At 41.3% G+C, this 15,537-nt stretch overlaps 1 protein-coding gene across 4 annotated transcripts in view; it reads left to right on the top strand.

Moving 5' to 3' along the window:
- Positions 1-15,537, top strand: part of LOC105516476 (LON peptidase N-terminal domain and RING finger protein 3) — a 52,061-nt gene that overhangs the window by 29,469 nt on the left and 7,055 nt on the right. For all 4 annotated transcript variants that reach the window (XR_001002494.1, XM_011948691.1, XM_011948690.1 and 1 more), the window contains 2 exons: positions 10,288-10,402; positions 13,267-13,388. Coding sequence is in view for 3 of the 4 variants with exons in the window: in XM_011948691.1 (XP_011804081.1) it covers positions 10,288-10,402; positions 13,267-13,388 (237 nt within the window). In the remaining variant the exon portion in view is untranslated. The remainder of the gene's footprint in view (positions 1-10,287; positions 10,403-13,266; positions 13,389-15,537) is intronic.

The raw sequence follows: 15,537 nt of genomic DNA, 5'->3' as shown, positions 1-15,537 counted from the left end.
AAATCAGCATACAAGGGACATACCTTAATGTAATAAAAGTCATCTGTGACAGACCCGCAACCAACATAATACTGAATGGTGAAAAGTTGAAAGCATTCCCTCTGAGAACTGGAACAAGACAAGGATGCCCACTCTCACCACTCCTTTTCAACAGAGTACTGAAAGTCCTAGCCAGAGCAATCAGACAAGAGAAAGAAATAAAGGGATCCACATCAGTAAAGAGGAAGTCAAACTGTCACTGTTTGCCAATGATATGATCGTTTACCTTGAAAACCCTAAGGACTCCTCTAGAAAGCTCCTAGAACTGATAAAAGAATTCAGCAAAACTTCTGGATACAAGATTAATGTACACAAATCAGGAGCTCTTCTATACACCAACAGCGACCAAGCAGAGAGTCAAATCAAGAACCCCCTTTACAATAGCTGTAAAAAAATAAAATACTTACCTAACCATGGAGTCGAAAGACCTCTACAAGAAAACTACAAAACACAAGCCAGGCACAGTGGCTCATGCGTGTAATCCCAGCGCTTTGGGAGGCCGAGGCAGGTGGATCATGAGGTCAGGAGATTGAGACCATCCTGGCTAACACGATGAAACCCCGTCTCTACTAAAAATACAAAAAATTAGCTGGGCCTGGGGCGGGTGCCAGTAGTCCCAGCTACTTGGGAGGCTGATGCAGGAGAATGGCATGAACCTGGGAAGCAGAGTTTGCAGTGAGCAGAGATTGCGCCACTGCATTCCAGCCCAGGTGACAGCGATACTCCGTCAAAAAAAAACAAAGCAAAACAAAAAAACCAACAAAACACTGCTGAAAGAAATCAGAGATGACACAAACAAATGGAAACACATCCCATGCTCACGGGTAGAATCAATATTGTGAAATCGACCATACTGCCAAAAGTAATCTACAAACTCAATGCAATCTCTATCAGAATACCACCATCATTCTTCATAGAATTAGAAGAAAACAATTCTGAAATTCATATGGAACCAAAAAAGAGTTTGCATAGCCAAAGCAAGACTAAGCAAAAAGAACAAATCTGGAGGCATCACACTATCCGATTTCAAACTATACTATAAGGCCATAGTCACCAAAACAGCATGGTACTGTTGTAAAAATAGGCACATAGACCAATGGAACAAAATAGAGAACCCAGAAATAACCCCAAATACTTACAGCCAACTGATCTTCAACAAAGCAAACAAAAACACAAAGTGGGGAAAGAACACCCTTTTCAACAAATGGTGCTGGGATAATTGGCTAGCCACATGTAGGAGAATGAAACTGGATCCTCATCTCTTACTTTATACAAAATCAACTCAAGATGGATTAAGAACTTAAGCCTAAGACCTGAAACTATAAAAAACTCCAGAAGATAACATTGGAAAAACCCTTCTAGACATTGGCTTAGACAAGGATTTCATGACCAAGAACCAAAAAGCAAATGCAATGAAAACAAAGACAAATAGCTGGGACCTAATTAAACTAAAGAGCTTTTGCATGACAAAAGGAACAGTCAGCAGAGCAAACAGACAACCTACAGAGTGGGAGAAAATCTTCAGAATCTATACATCTGACAAAGGACTAATATCCAGAATCTACAACAAACTTAAATCAGTAAGAAAAAAACAATCCCATCAAAAAGTGGGCTAACGACATGAATAGACAGTTCTCAAAAGAAGATACACAAATGGCCAACAAACATAAAAAAATGCTCAGCATCACTAATGATCAGGGAAATGTAAATCAAAACCGCATTGAGATACCACCTTGCTCCTGCAAGAATGGCCATAGTAAAAAACTCAAAAAACAGTAGATGTTGGCTTGGATGTGGTGAGCAGAGAACACTTCTACACTGCTAGTGGGAATGTAAACTAGTACAGCCACTATGGAAAACAGTGTGGAGATTGCTTAAAGAACTAAAAGTAGAACTGCCATTTGATGCAGCAGTCCCACTGGGTATCTACCCAGAGAAAAATAAACCATTATTCAAAAAAGATACTTGCACATGCATGTTTATGGCAACACAATTCACAATTGCAAAATCGTGGAACCAACCCAAATGCTCATCAATCAACGAGTGAATAAAGAAACTCTGGTATATATATACAATGAAATGCTATGCAGCCATAAAGAGGAATAAATTAACAGCATTTGCAGTGACCTGGATGAGATTGGAGACTATTCTAAGTGATGTAACTCAGGAATGGAAAACCAAATATTGTATGTTCTCACTGATACGTGGGAGCTAAGCTATAAGGATGCAAAGGCATAAGAATGATACAATGGACTTTGGGGACTTGGGAGGAAAAGTGGGAGGAGGGTGAGGGATAAAAGACTACAAACATGGTGCGGTGTATACTGCTCGGTTGATGGCGCACCAAAATCTCAGAAATCACCACTAAAGAACTTACTCATGTAACCAAATACCTCCGGTACCCCAATAACTTATGGAAAAATAAAATAAAATAAGAAATTAAGATAATTGACCCAAGAGAAAACATAACAAAAAGTCTTTTTATTTAATTTTTAAAAATTAAGTTAAATTAATTTTGGTTTTGAGACAGAGTCTCACTTTGTCACCCGGGCTGGAGTGCAGTGGTGTAATTTCATCTCACTGCGTCCTCCACCTCCCGGTTCAGGCAATTCAGCCTCCTGCCTAGCAAATTTTTGTATTTTTAGTAGAGATAAGGTTTCACCATGTTGGTCAGGCTGGTCCTGAACTCCTAACTCAGGTGATCCACCCACCCTGGTCTTCCAAAGTGCTGGGATTACAGGCGTGGGCCACTGTGCCTGACCCTAAAAAAGTATTTTCATACACTACATGGTGGGATCCAGCCAGCAGAAACTGCTCAGATATTTCCTCGCCCTTTAATGGGCACATATGCTTCTCATATTGATCACCTGCATTTGTATTCTGAATGACTTGTCGGATGACTAAAAGTGAGTAACACAGCCATTACCTGAAATGTGGACCTTCTTTCTCTTAAAAAAAATTTTGGATGCCAGATTTACTCATAAGCTTTGGCAGACCTGATAACAAACAGCTCAGCAGGTGAAATATTGAAGCACTCAAAGCAAGCCTCACATGATGTCAGGAGTTGATGTGGGTGGAGTGGACTAGGGTGGGAGGGGCTAAATGAGCAGGTTCCTTTCACTACTTCCTTCACCCCCTCACGATAGAATGGCAGGTGGGTTCTGGCAAAGCCAAGGTAGAAGATAGAGAAATCCTGCTTCCAGGCAGAGCAATGGGCTCCTGTAGGTAATACCATTATGACTCTAAGCCCATGATGTGAGCTGTGGAGTAGACTTGACTTAGCCTGCTCAGAGACCAGGTCTTTGTTGTGCGTATCCTTCTTAACACTCCCCCCAACATCCAGGGGACAAGAAATCAAACATACAGACTCATCCTGTTTGTGTTTTCTCTGAAAACTAAGAATCCTGAGGTGTAAGTTCTTTTGTTCCTCTACTTTCTCCCTTTCATCTTGTTTGTCCTTGAACTCAGCAGGGGGCTTTGAAGGAGGTCTCCCAATTTGGTCCAAGAAATAAACACTAAGAGGATAAGACCCCCTTCTAGTTGGCTCACTCGAAATTTAAAAGCCACGATTTCTCTTATCCTGCCCCTCCATTCTAGTGAGACTTCAAAACAAAACAAAGCAAAACAAAACAAAAACCCTCTGTGCCTGGAGTAGCCATTGCATAAGCTGCTAAGTTATAGCTGGCCTCTTACTGCTTGATGGTGATAAGAAACCTACTAAATCTAGAAAGAACTTTGGATCTTGAGGTTCTGAAAACTGCAGCCATCGGTCAGAAGCATGTAGTTCCCTTTCCAACAGGGTTTGTCTGTAAGTTAGACAGATGGAGTTCCCTTTCCAACAGTGTTTGTCTATAAGTTAGACATCGGGTGTTGGCAGAGGCTATTTCATACACATGCTTCAGCTTGAATTATGATAGCATTGAAAAAGCTTTTGATTCCACCTCTCCAGTATTCTTCTTCTCTTTCTTGTTGTTAAGAATATGATTGGTTCTCTTATTACCCTCATGTGTCCTTGTGGGAGAGTGTCTGGGAGTAAAGATAGTCTGAAACAATCTGTAGGGGTCATGAAATTAGACATTTGTACTATTTGTGCAAGATTTTAGTATGAAATCCAGTTTCATGGAGCTGCATTTGTAGAAAAACAAATTAGAGTGTGAATTTGTATACACAGATTCTAGAGAGAAAATTAGGAGGAGCAGGTTGTAAGTTCCACAGGGAAAAGGGTGGAAAGAGTGAGTAGAACAATAATCCGAGGTGTGTAAGTGAGGACCATTCCAATCTCCAAGTCTCCCTTGCTGAACTGGGAGAGCTCTGTTGAGGGAAGTTGCCCCCTAACTTCAACCCTTCAGAACTCTGCCCCTCAATCGTTAGTGGTTGCAAGTGCTCCTTTGATATTTGCCTCGTGTGGATACCTTAGCCGTTGGGAGCCACCTCTGGGGCTGCTGTGGAGCAGAACTTTTGGGGTGACAAGGACATTTTGAGATATGCAGTAAGAATGTTTGATATTTGAACCAGTTATCTAATGGCCTAGTGACCTCTTTGTCAATTCTAACAAGAAGCTTTATATTTAACCTAATTTTAGCTACTCAAGTAGCTGGGTGTTAAGGATCCTGTCAGTTCACTCTCATTCAATCGCTCTGTCTCTCTCTCTCTCTCACACTGTCACTCTCTCTTCCTCCCTCCCTCTCTCCCTATTTCTCCCTCTCCTTCTCCCCTCCCTCCTTTCCTCCTCCTTTCCTCTTTGCTCTCATTTGATAGCAAAAGAACACAATACAAGGATGTAACTGGTGGGAAAAGATAGCTATTTCCAGACAAGCCAAACATTTTATCCGGGCTGACATCAAACTGAAAGCATTTATTATTGCTATTGTTTACTCCATCACTGTAACAATGTAAAATGTTTTTTGTGTGAAAATCTGGCCCTGCTCTGATTTATAAATACCTCTTGGACGCGTTTTCTGAAATTGTTACCTAAAGTGGTAAATAAAAAGGATTCTAGTCAAGTTCTCTCTCTGTCTGTCTGTCTCTCTCTCAGAAGGAGGGAGAGAGGAGACAGGGAGAGAGAAAAGTGTGCATATGAGTGTGTGTATCTAAATGTAGATGGATGATGTCTATTTGGATGCAGAAATACATGCACATAGTTGCTGTCACATCATAGAGTGAAGAAGGAGGATGGGCTTGGGAGTCAGATCTGACCTCAGATCCCAAAGCTCTGCTACTTACCAGCTAGCTGTGTGATCTTAGGCAAGTTATTTTAACCTGTCTGGGTTTAAATTTTCTCAATAGTATAATGAAGCTAATCATAATTACCACCTCTTAATATACAAAGTTAAGTATTGACACACCAAGAAATATAGCCAGAGAAATACATTCCATCTGTTCCAGTCACTTTACTCAGCCCGTGCAGAGAAGCAGAGTAGCCCTAAATATAGAAATGAATTGAGTATTGAAAAGTGTGATGTATTCTAAGCATCTGAACCTTGAACTATTTCAAAGCAATAATTATGCAGCATCTGTGGCCACATTTGTGTTTGCTACTACCCAGTCAGGGGCATTTTAATCACAGCTTTTGCTAAGAGATTGCTGTGTCCTTTTGTGTGTGTTTTATTCATCTGCTCACTAAATGTCAGTATTTATTGCAATTAATTAGCCAGCTATAACTTTGTTATTTTAGATAGATTGCATTAGGTTACATTCCTAAATGAACAATAGGCCCAATTGCAAAATTCTCAGGAAAAACAGTTTTGCCTATTAGTTGTAGATACAGATTCATCAATCATCTTCATCATTAGTACCATCGAATAATATAAGACATTCAGATTCACAGGACTAACTTACCAAGGAAATGAGATATTTTGGTTTGGCTGCTCTGGTAATTAGATCACAGCAGTGGTTCCAAATCACGCTTTTGAAAAACATTTTAAATTCTGAAATACACACAGTGGAAAAGTGCATAAAATATAAATATGTTCTCTTAACAAAATATTGTAGAGAAGATATTTGTGTAACCCCTCTCAGTTCAAGAAGTAAAACATTGCCAGGACCCAAGAAGCTGCCCGTATGCCTCTTCCCAATCATAGAGGATACCTGTAGAGAGGTAGGTATCCTTCCTACCCCAACCACTATCTTGACTTTTATCTTGTTTCTCTTTATAGCTTTACTACCTGTATATGCATATCTAGGTGATGCAATCTAGTTTTGCCTATGTAAAAGCTTTACATAAACTGAATTACCCAGAATTTATTCTTTCAGTCTGGCTTGTTTTACTCAGTATTAGGATTTTTCCATGTTATTGCATGTAGGTGAAGTTTGTTCATTTTCATTATTGTATAACATTCCATGGTATGAATCCACCGGTTCTCTTATGGATGGATGTTTGGGTTGCATCTAGTTAGGGGATATCATGGGCAACATTGCTATAAACATTGTTTACATCTGCTGGTGCATATAAGTGTTTGTTCATTTTCTGTTGGCTTCCTTCTCTTTTTCTTACTGACTTCTAGGGGCTCTATATATGCTCTACATACAAGTTCTTTGCTAGTCGTTATGTGTTGCAGATACTTTCTCCTACTCTAGCTTGCCTTTTTGCCATCTTAATGACATTTTTGATGAACTTAAAAGCGCTTCCTCTTCTTTTTTATTTTGAGATGGAGTCTCACTCTGTTGCCCAGGCTGGAGTGCAGTGGTACAATCTTGGCTCACTGCAACCTCCACCTCCTGGGTTCAAGCGATTCTCCTGTCTCAGCCTCCCCAGTAGCTAGGATCACAGGCACGCGCCACCACAGTCTGTTAATTTTTACGGGGTTTTGCCATGTTGGCCAGGCTGGTCTTGAACTCCTGACCCCAGATGATCCGCCCACCTCGGCCTCACAGCACTGGGATTACAAGTGTGAGCCACTGCACCCAGCCAAAAGCTCTTCATTTTAATACAGTCAAAATTATCCATCTTTTCATTTATAGGCAGGGTTTGTGTCATAATTCATTTTTTTACCTTCAGGTCATAAAGATATTCTCCTGTTTTATCTTTATTTTCTTTTATTTGACTAATTAATTTATTTAAGACATGGGGTGTCAAACTCCTGGTCTCAGGCGATCCTCTTGCCTCAGCACCCCCCAACAAGTAGCTGGGATTAGAGGTGCCAGCCACTGTGCCTGGCTATTTCATCTTCTGAATGTTTTATTGTTTTGCTTTTCACATTTATTTTTACAGCCCACATGGAATTGGTTTTTGCGAATGATATGAGAGATGATCCAATTTCATTTCCCCCTATAGATAGCCAACTCTCTTAATACCATTTATTGAGAAGGCTATTTATGTATTGAAAATCTTTCCCCCATCTGCTTTGAAGTGGCACATTTGTCATAAATCAAGAATCCACATCTGGATCTGTTTCTGGGCTTCCTATTCTATTCCCTGAGTCTATTTGTCCTTGTGCTAGTCATATACTGTTTTAATCACTAGAGCTTTATATGTTCTGTTATCTGGTAGAGTGAGTCCTCCCACATCATTGCTCTTCAGATGTATCTTGGCCCTTTGCTTTTCCTTATAAAGTTTAGAAATCAACTTGTCAAGTTCTACAAAAATAAACAAATGAAATAACCCATTGAGGTTTTTTATTGGGACTTAGTTGTTTACTTTCTTTCAATGAGGTGTTTGTAGCTTTTTCCAAAAGAGGTCTCCTATAACTGTTGTTAGATTTCTTCCTGGACACTTGATTTTTAAAATCAGTTGTAAATGTTATCTTTAAGATGATAACATTTCTAATGTTTATTGCTGGTATATAGAACTATAATTGTGTGTGTGTGTGTATTTATCTAGTAGCTTTGTTAATTCTATTCTTACTCTAATAATCATTCGTAGATTCTTTTAGATTTTTCTAAGTTCACCATATCATTTGTGAACCATGACAGATTTCATTTTTTCCTTTCCAGTTCTCATATTTTGTTCTTGCCTTAGTACACTGAGACCTCCATAGTAAATAGTTTTTTAAAAAAAATAACTTTGTGGCCGGGCGCGGTGGCTCAAGCCTGTAATCCCAGCACTTTGGGAGGCCGAGACGGGCGGATCACGAGGTCAGGAGATCGAGACCATCCTGGCTAACATGGTGAAACCCCGTCTCTACTAAAAATACAAAAAATTAGCCGGGCGAGGTGGCGGGCGCCTGTAGTCCCAGCTACTCGGGAGGCTGAGGCAGGAGAATGGCGGGAACCCGGGAGGCGGAGCTTGTAGTGAGCCGAGATCGCGCCACTGAACTCCAGCCTGGGCGACAGAGCGAGACTCCATCTCAAAAAAAAAAAAAAAAACTTTGCTTTTTGGCCAATTGGATAACTAAAATTTATTAATTTTAATTAATTTGTTAAACAAATTAACTACTTTTTAAACAGAATCAAAAAATCCAAAAAGTACCAAAAAGATGAATATATGAAAAGTCTCTCTCCTACTCCAGACCTCCATTGGCTTGTTAAAAATATCCCATTTCTTCTGGTCCCCTCGACCTGCTGAATCTGGAACTTTAGCCAGTGGAGCTTCACGATATATATATATTTTTTTTTTTTTTTGCTCCACACGTAACTGATATTTGAAGACCAATACAGACAGTTTGCCTATGCAGAGATTAATGGGATTTGTGTAACACAGTGATCCTCAACCTTGGCTGTGCATTAAAATCACCAGGAGGCTTTAAAAAAAGGCTTGATGCCTGTCCTGTACACTGGGTCTACTGCTCTGAATCTCTGTAGATGCTGTAGTGGGCATCTAGAGTTTCCATAAGCTCCTCAGGTGATTTGGGGAGGCAGGAAGGAGGGCTTACAAAGGGGCGAGAGGAAACATTTGGGAGTGATGGGTATGTTTCCTATCTTGATCATGGCGATGGTTTCATAAGTGTGTACATATGTCAGAACTTATCACATTGTACATTTTAAGTCTGTTCCATTATATATCAATTTTGCATCAATAAAGCAGTTTAAAGATAAAGCTGTCCAGGTGATTCTGATGCACAGCAATGATTGAGAATTATCCTTGTGATAGAAAAGGCACATGACTGGAAGTGGAAGTTGGATAGACTTTCATCTGTCAGCAGTTGGCTGTGCACACTTAGACAAGTAACTTCAACCCTTCTGGACCTCAGGTTCATTCTAGTTAGTGGGTTCAATTTCTTCACAAGTACTTTTCAGCTGGCATGTTGATTCTTCTACTCAACCTGGCAGTGCTGGCCAGGCTGCTGGTGCACCTCCTGGCCACACGAGGGAGCCGTACCGCTGGCAGCCTCTGACTCTCCACTGAACACTCTTGTGAGGTGAAAATAGGCTGGTCAGGCAGGGAGGGGTCTTTCCATTCTTCCTGTGCTCCTCCTCTTGGTGAATGCAAGCCCCACTCCTCAACGGTCATCTTCAGCTACCCTCACTCACTGATCTCGCTGCAGGTGAGCCTTTTTTTAAGCAAAGCAAATCCATGAATTTCTGAAGGTACAGAACAGCTTTATAAAAGGATTCCCACGTTGCTTTGAAAATATCCTGCTCTCCCCAAGCAATTAAAATAGTACCAAATTGAAGTATATGTATGTATACATATGTATGTACACATGTAAATGTATGTATATGTGTATATGCATCAATATAGATCCATATCTGGTCTATATCAGTAAGCACACTAACAGTACTATTCTCCCCCTATGAAAATTATCTATATAAAAGGCAGTTATGTTTGTTAGAGGTACAGTTTTGATATCCTTCAGGCATTAACATTGCTTAGACGAAAAGAGGAATCAAGGTTAGCAAACAAAGTTTTTTTCCATGGTAATATGATGTAAAGTGCTTAAGTGGGTAAATGTGTAAGGGAGAGAGAGTATGTGTGTCTGCGTGTCTGTGTGTCTGTGTGTGTTTACATATACTCAGGTGAACAGGTTGGCTAATATTTTCAGAATAGAATTTATCCAGACACTCTGTGCATTAATCTCTATTTTTCTTGGACCAGACAGGGCAAAAAATCTGAATTCCCCAGAAGAGATAGACTAGAATTGATGTCACAAAATGATCTAGCTATGCCCTAAACTTTAATAAATGTATTCTAATCCAGCTCAAAAATGAAAGGCAAATGTTTATCTGAAGTGCAACAATAGCGACTTTTAAAAAAGAACTCCTCCCCCACCCTAAAATAGTCTAAATAATGCTTTAAAACCTTAGCTTTGAGTTGCTCTTTTATTTTTGGTCTTATTGAAGTTTTCTTCCATTTTGATTCCTAAATTTCAGATTATTCTATGAGCCAGTCACAACACCTTGTGGGCATACTTTTTGCTTAAAATGCCTAGAAAGATGCCTAGATCACAACGCCAAGTGTCCATTATGCAAAGACGGTCTTTCACAGGTAAATCAATATTTCTTTGTTTGGTTTAAATCAGTATTTCTTTCTTGTTTGGTTTAGCTTATTTGGAATTGGGCACTAAGACGGTGTTCAACTGGACCCCAAGCCACTGCACTGTGGTAGGGCACATTACTCCCTCAAACCATCTATTTCTCCTGTCTTTTTTTTTTTTTTAGACGGAATCTCCACTCTGTCACCCAGGCTGGAGTGCAGTGGTGCGATCTTGGGTCACTGCAACCTCCACCTCCTGGGTTCCAGCAATTCTCCTGCCTCAGCCTCCCAAGGAGCTGGGATTACAGGCGCATGCCACCACGCTCAGCTAATTTTTTTTTTTTTCTTGAAACAGAGTCTTGCTCTGTCACCCAGGCTGGAGTGCAGTGGCATGATCTCCGCTCACTGCAAACTCTCCCTCCCGGGTTCACACCGTTCTCCTGCCTCAGCCTCCCGAGTAACTGGGACTACAGGCGCCCGCCACCACGCCCGGGTAATTTTTTGTATTTTTAGTAGAGATGGGGTTTCACCGTATTAGCCAGGTTGGTCTCGATCTCCTGACCCCGTGATCCGCCTGCCTTGGCCTCCCAAAGTACTGGGATTACGGGCATGAGCCACCGCGCCTGGCCTAAGTTTTGTATTTTTAGTAGAAATGGGGTTTCACCATATTGGTCAGGCTGGTCTCGAGCTCCTGACCTCAGGTGATCCACCCATCTCAGTCTCCCAAAGTGCTGGGATTACAGGTATCAGCCACCGCGCCCAGCCTATTTCTCCTGTCTTATAGCCACTGTTCCCATCTCCATAAAGTTCTTCAGGAAAATGAGGCAACCTGCAGTTTTTTATGCGATGTAAGTAGGGAAATCAATTTGTGTTGGAAACAAAAGTGTTAAATAGATGATAAACTTGGATCCTGGTTCCGATCTCATCATGGCACCTGATATACTGTGATCTTGAGTAAATCTTTTGTCCCCTCTAGGATTGGACTAGGTAAGCCCTGATGTTCCCTTATCATCAATGTTTATTCTGTGGCTTGAAGATAACAGCTCCAAAGGCCCCAGGAGAACCTCACAGAACTTCAGAGTGATCCTTGTCCAACCCCTCAGGAGCCACTGTACCTGGAAGCCCTAGAGCTTTTGCAGTAAGCCAGTTTAGCTGACAGCAGCCCTCTAGGACTTCCAGGTTCTCTAAAACTAATCACACAGACTCCCACCTTTGTTTTTCAAGTGAACCTGAAGGAATTTCCTATAGAAAAAGAAGACTTGGGAATCCATCTTGTTTTCCCTCCCTCAGGGATTTATGTGTCACATTTTACGATTGGTGTTAATATTCCTTGACCCCTGTCATTCCTGAGGAGAGGTTGGAGATGCAAGGCTATCTCTAGGTGACTACAGGTCAAGAGAAGTCACATGTTGAGCTTTACCATCACCCCAGTATTTAAATTAAGGGAATGGAGTGAAATAATCATCACTGGTAGCCCTCAGGGTATGTGTTGGGATTGGGAGGAGGGCCATTGTCATACCTTTCCCTAGATAAAGTTGTAGGATTTGCAGGCCTGATTGTAGGTGAGAAGTCCATAATCCTTATACTTAAATAATACATCTGTGTTGTTGTAACACTGGAAAATTCAGATTAAGTGGAAAGAAGAAAAATCTACCCATATGCTCAGCACCTAGAGAAAACCACTGTTAGTTAACATTTTAGTATGTGCCTTTTCTGGCTTTTTGTTTTAGCATCAGCAGCGGAGTCACCTACTTTTTGGGCCAACTACCTCCTCAATCACTGCTTATCCCCCAAAACTGGGACTGGGAAGTGCAGCTGATTTTCCCATAGCCAGGCAATGGCAGCGACAGTGGCAGATAAGGCATCCTGGAGACAGATGCTATACGGTTCAGGACTTGGGGTCTAGAAGATATTCTCATCTATCTCTGTGTATTCACATAGGGTCACACTTGCACCATTACATAGGATTAAATATTCCAATCATGTTCACTGCAGAATAGAGACACAGCCCATACTGAGAAAGGAACAAAATTGTTTGAAGCCAACAGTTTCATACTCAGGCGCTCTCCTTGCTGGGACTGTAGGGGTAGTTTCCATAGCAAGCAATTCTCCGCAGATGTTTTAACATCAGTTGTTTGATTCACACCGTTAAATACCCACTACTTAAACATCCCGGGGTGTGCATCGGTCAGGGGTGTTTGGGAGAAGAGTAACAGTGACAATTGAGCCTGAGTCCAGTTCTTGAAATCATGACTTTTAATCTCAGTGATACCTAGATGGTATATTAGAAAGGCAAATAGACAAATCAATATTTAGCTGTTTGTGTTTTTTAAAACTAAAATTAAAAGAGAAAAAATAGGTAGATTTGGCAATATCCAGAAGCTCAAGCATTGGGTTAGGCTGGGAGTGGGACAGGGCAGGAAAGGATCAGTGATTGAAAAATACTTTTTAGTTCCCTGAACCTTTTGGCCACTAACTTTGAGCATATGCCAGATGGAGACCATTTCTGTGAGCTTGTAAACACGATCAACAGAAAATGGAAAGGGAAGGATTCCCCCCACCCCACTTTTTGGACAAGAACATGATCTTGATTTCAGGAAAATTGTGAGAGTTTTAAAACTTCAATGCAGGTTTTACCCCCTTGTTAAAATATTTCTTTTCTAATTATAAAGATAATCAATTGCATGTGTGGTTTTTTCAATGAAACTAACATCCAGAAAATACATATATTATGATGGTATCATCTGTTGATTTGTGGGTCCAGACTACTCCAATATGTGGGTCATGTGACTTGTCCAGTGATTACATCAGAAGTGTTTTGCTGATGACTGCATATTACCTAATTGCATATTATCTAATTGCCTCCTCCCATATAGTGCTTGGCATCAAGAAAATACAGCAAAAATGTAATAATGGAGGAGCTCATAGCTAAATTCCTTCCAGAAGAACTGAAGGAACGAAGGAAGCTTTACGAAGAGGAAATGGAAGAACTTTCTAAGTATGTATATGCATATTTCTGTTTTGTTTCCCTCATACCAGCTCATGAGAGCTGAATGTACACATTACTTCCCAGCTTCCGACTTAGTGATGTCCTGCCAGCTGCTTGAAATTGGCTATGGTGAGAGTATTTACACCATGGAAATTGGCAAGTGCTACAAACCAGGGCTTCCCCTGCACCCAGAGAGCCAGTTGTTAAACATACCAGCATACCACTGAAGAAGCATAAGCGAAACCCAGTGATGAGAGTACACCCTGCCCCCAGTAACAGGGTATTTGTTGGAGAGAGTAAATTGGAGTAGCTTAATCAGGGGAACTTAGCGAAATAGCCAAAAGATTGTTTTCAGATACATAAGGAGTTGCTATGAAGTTAAGAACTTTGGTGTCAACCAGAACTGGGCTTAAGACCCAGTTCTAGGGAGCCGCGGTGGCTCAGGCCGGTTGCCCTGGCACTCGGGGAGGCGAGGCCACACGTTCGAGGCCAACCTGGTCAACATTGATTGAAAGAAAAAAAAAAAAAAAAAAAAAAGACCCAGTTCTACCTCAAAGTGAGTCTACTTCACAACCCTAGGCAGGTCACTTAACCTTTCTGGGCCTTAGTTGCCTTATCTGTAGCTTGAGAATAATTTAATAATTTGAGTTTTTACTTCATGGACTTATTTTTTGAGATTGAGCCTCACTCTGTCACCCAGGCTGGAGTGCAGTGGTGTGATCTTGGCTCACTGCAACCTCCGCCTTCTGGGTTCAAGCGATTCTCCTGCCTCAGCCACCCAAGTAGCTGAGATTACAGGCATGCACCACCGTGCCCAACTAATTTTTGTATTTTTTAATGGAGACAGGGCTTCACCATGTTGGACAGGCTGGTCTTGAACTCCTGACCTCAAGTGATCCTCCCACTTGGACCTCCCAAAGTGCTAGGATTTACAGGCGTGAGCCACCATGCCTGGCCACCTCATGAACTTCTTATGAAAATCAAATGACCTTGTGCATTGTAAGCACTTAATTAATGGTAATAATGCTAATACTTGTTAAGTGCTTTCTCTGCCGTGCACAGGTAATGTGAGAGGTAAAGGGGAGGGTCAGGGGCGTCAGTGAGGCTCTCAGCGCTCTGCCTAGCTGTGAGAACAGCTCCCTTCGCCGAAAAAGCAGGAGGCAATCACTAATTTCTGCCTCTCTTGCTTCTGCCCTCCCCTCCCCCGATCCTCAGTAGAATCCTAACAGCATTCCAGAGGCAAGGTTCCTGACAGCAAAAATGGTTCTGGTTTCATGCCCACTGTGTAGAGAACATTCGTAAACTCTGCCAGTGACTTGTTTGAATGCACTCCTCACTTTGAATAATGTTTTTCTCAGAAACTAGAAATCATTTTTTTCTCACTAATTTACATTGGAACTACTCAGGGGATCTTTATCTTTATTTCTGATCTGTAAATTAGCATTGAGCCTCTCTGAGCCCTCATCTCAAATCTCATTTAAGGTGTTATTAACAAATACTGAGATGTATTAGGACTTTCTATGTAAATGAATCCTAAACTTGATCCTTTTGAGATTTGGGCAGTTGGTCTTGTATTTCTTGATAGGTTTAGGTTCAGATGTTCCTGTGTTGAATTTACTAGACAAATAAGAAGACAAGGATCCCAGAGGAGCTGGCTCTGTTTTGGTTCTCCAACAGGTTGTGTGTGTGAATCTCTGGGAGTACTTATTGAAAGGCAGGGCCGGGCATGGTGGCTCATGCCTGTAATCATAGTACTTTGGGAGGCAGAGGCGGGTGGATTGCTTGAGGTCAGGAGTTCAATACCAGCCTGGCCAACATGGTGAAACCCCGTCTCTAATAAAATTACAAAATTAGCCAGGCGTGGTGCCATGCACCTGTAATCCCAGCTACTTGGGAGGCTGAGGCAAGAGAATTGCTTGAACCCAGGAGGCAGAGGTTGCCGTGAGCCAAGATTGTACCATTGCACTCCAGCCTGGGTGACAGAGTAAGATTCCGCTAAAAAAATGAAAATAAAAAAAAGGAGAAGAAGAAAGAAAAAGAAAGGCAGACCCTAGGGTTCCAATTCCAGAGCTAATGCATCAGTATCTCTGGTAATGTGGTGTCCAAGTCATCTTGATTTAAGAGCCCCTGGTGATTCTGATGCAAAGAAGCATTTGAG

The sequence above is a fragment of the Colobus angolensis genome, unplaced genomic scaffold (genome assembly GCF_000951035.1).
Source record: "Colobus angolensis palliatus isolate OR3802 unplaced genomic scaffold, Cang.pa_1.0 Scaffold282, whole genome shotgun sequence".
Lineage (NCBI taxonomy): Eukaryota > Metazoa > Chordata > Mammalia > Primates > Cercopithecidae > Colobus > Colobus angolensis.
The sequence above is the reverse complement of the archived record's forward strand: the minus strand, read 5'-3'. Positions and strand labels throughout refer to the sequence as shown.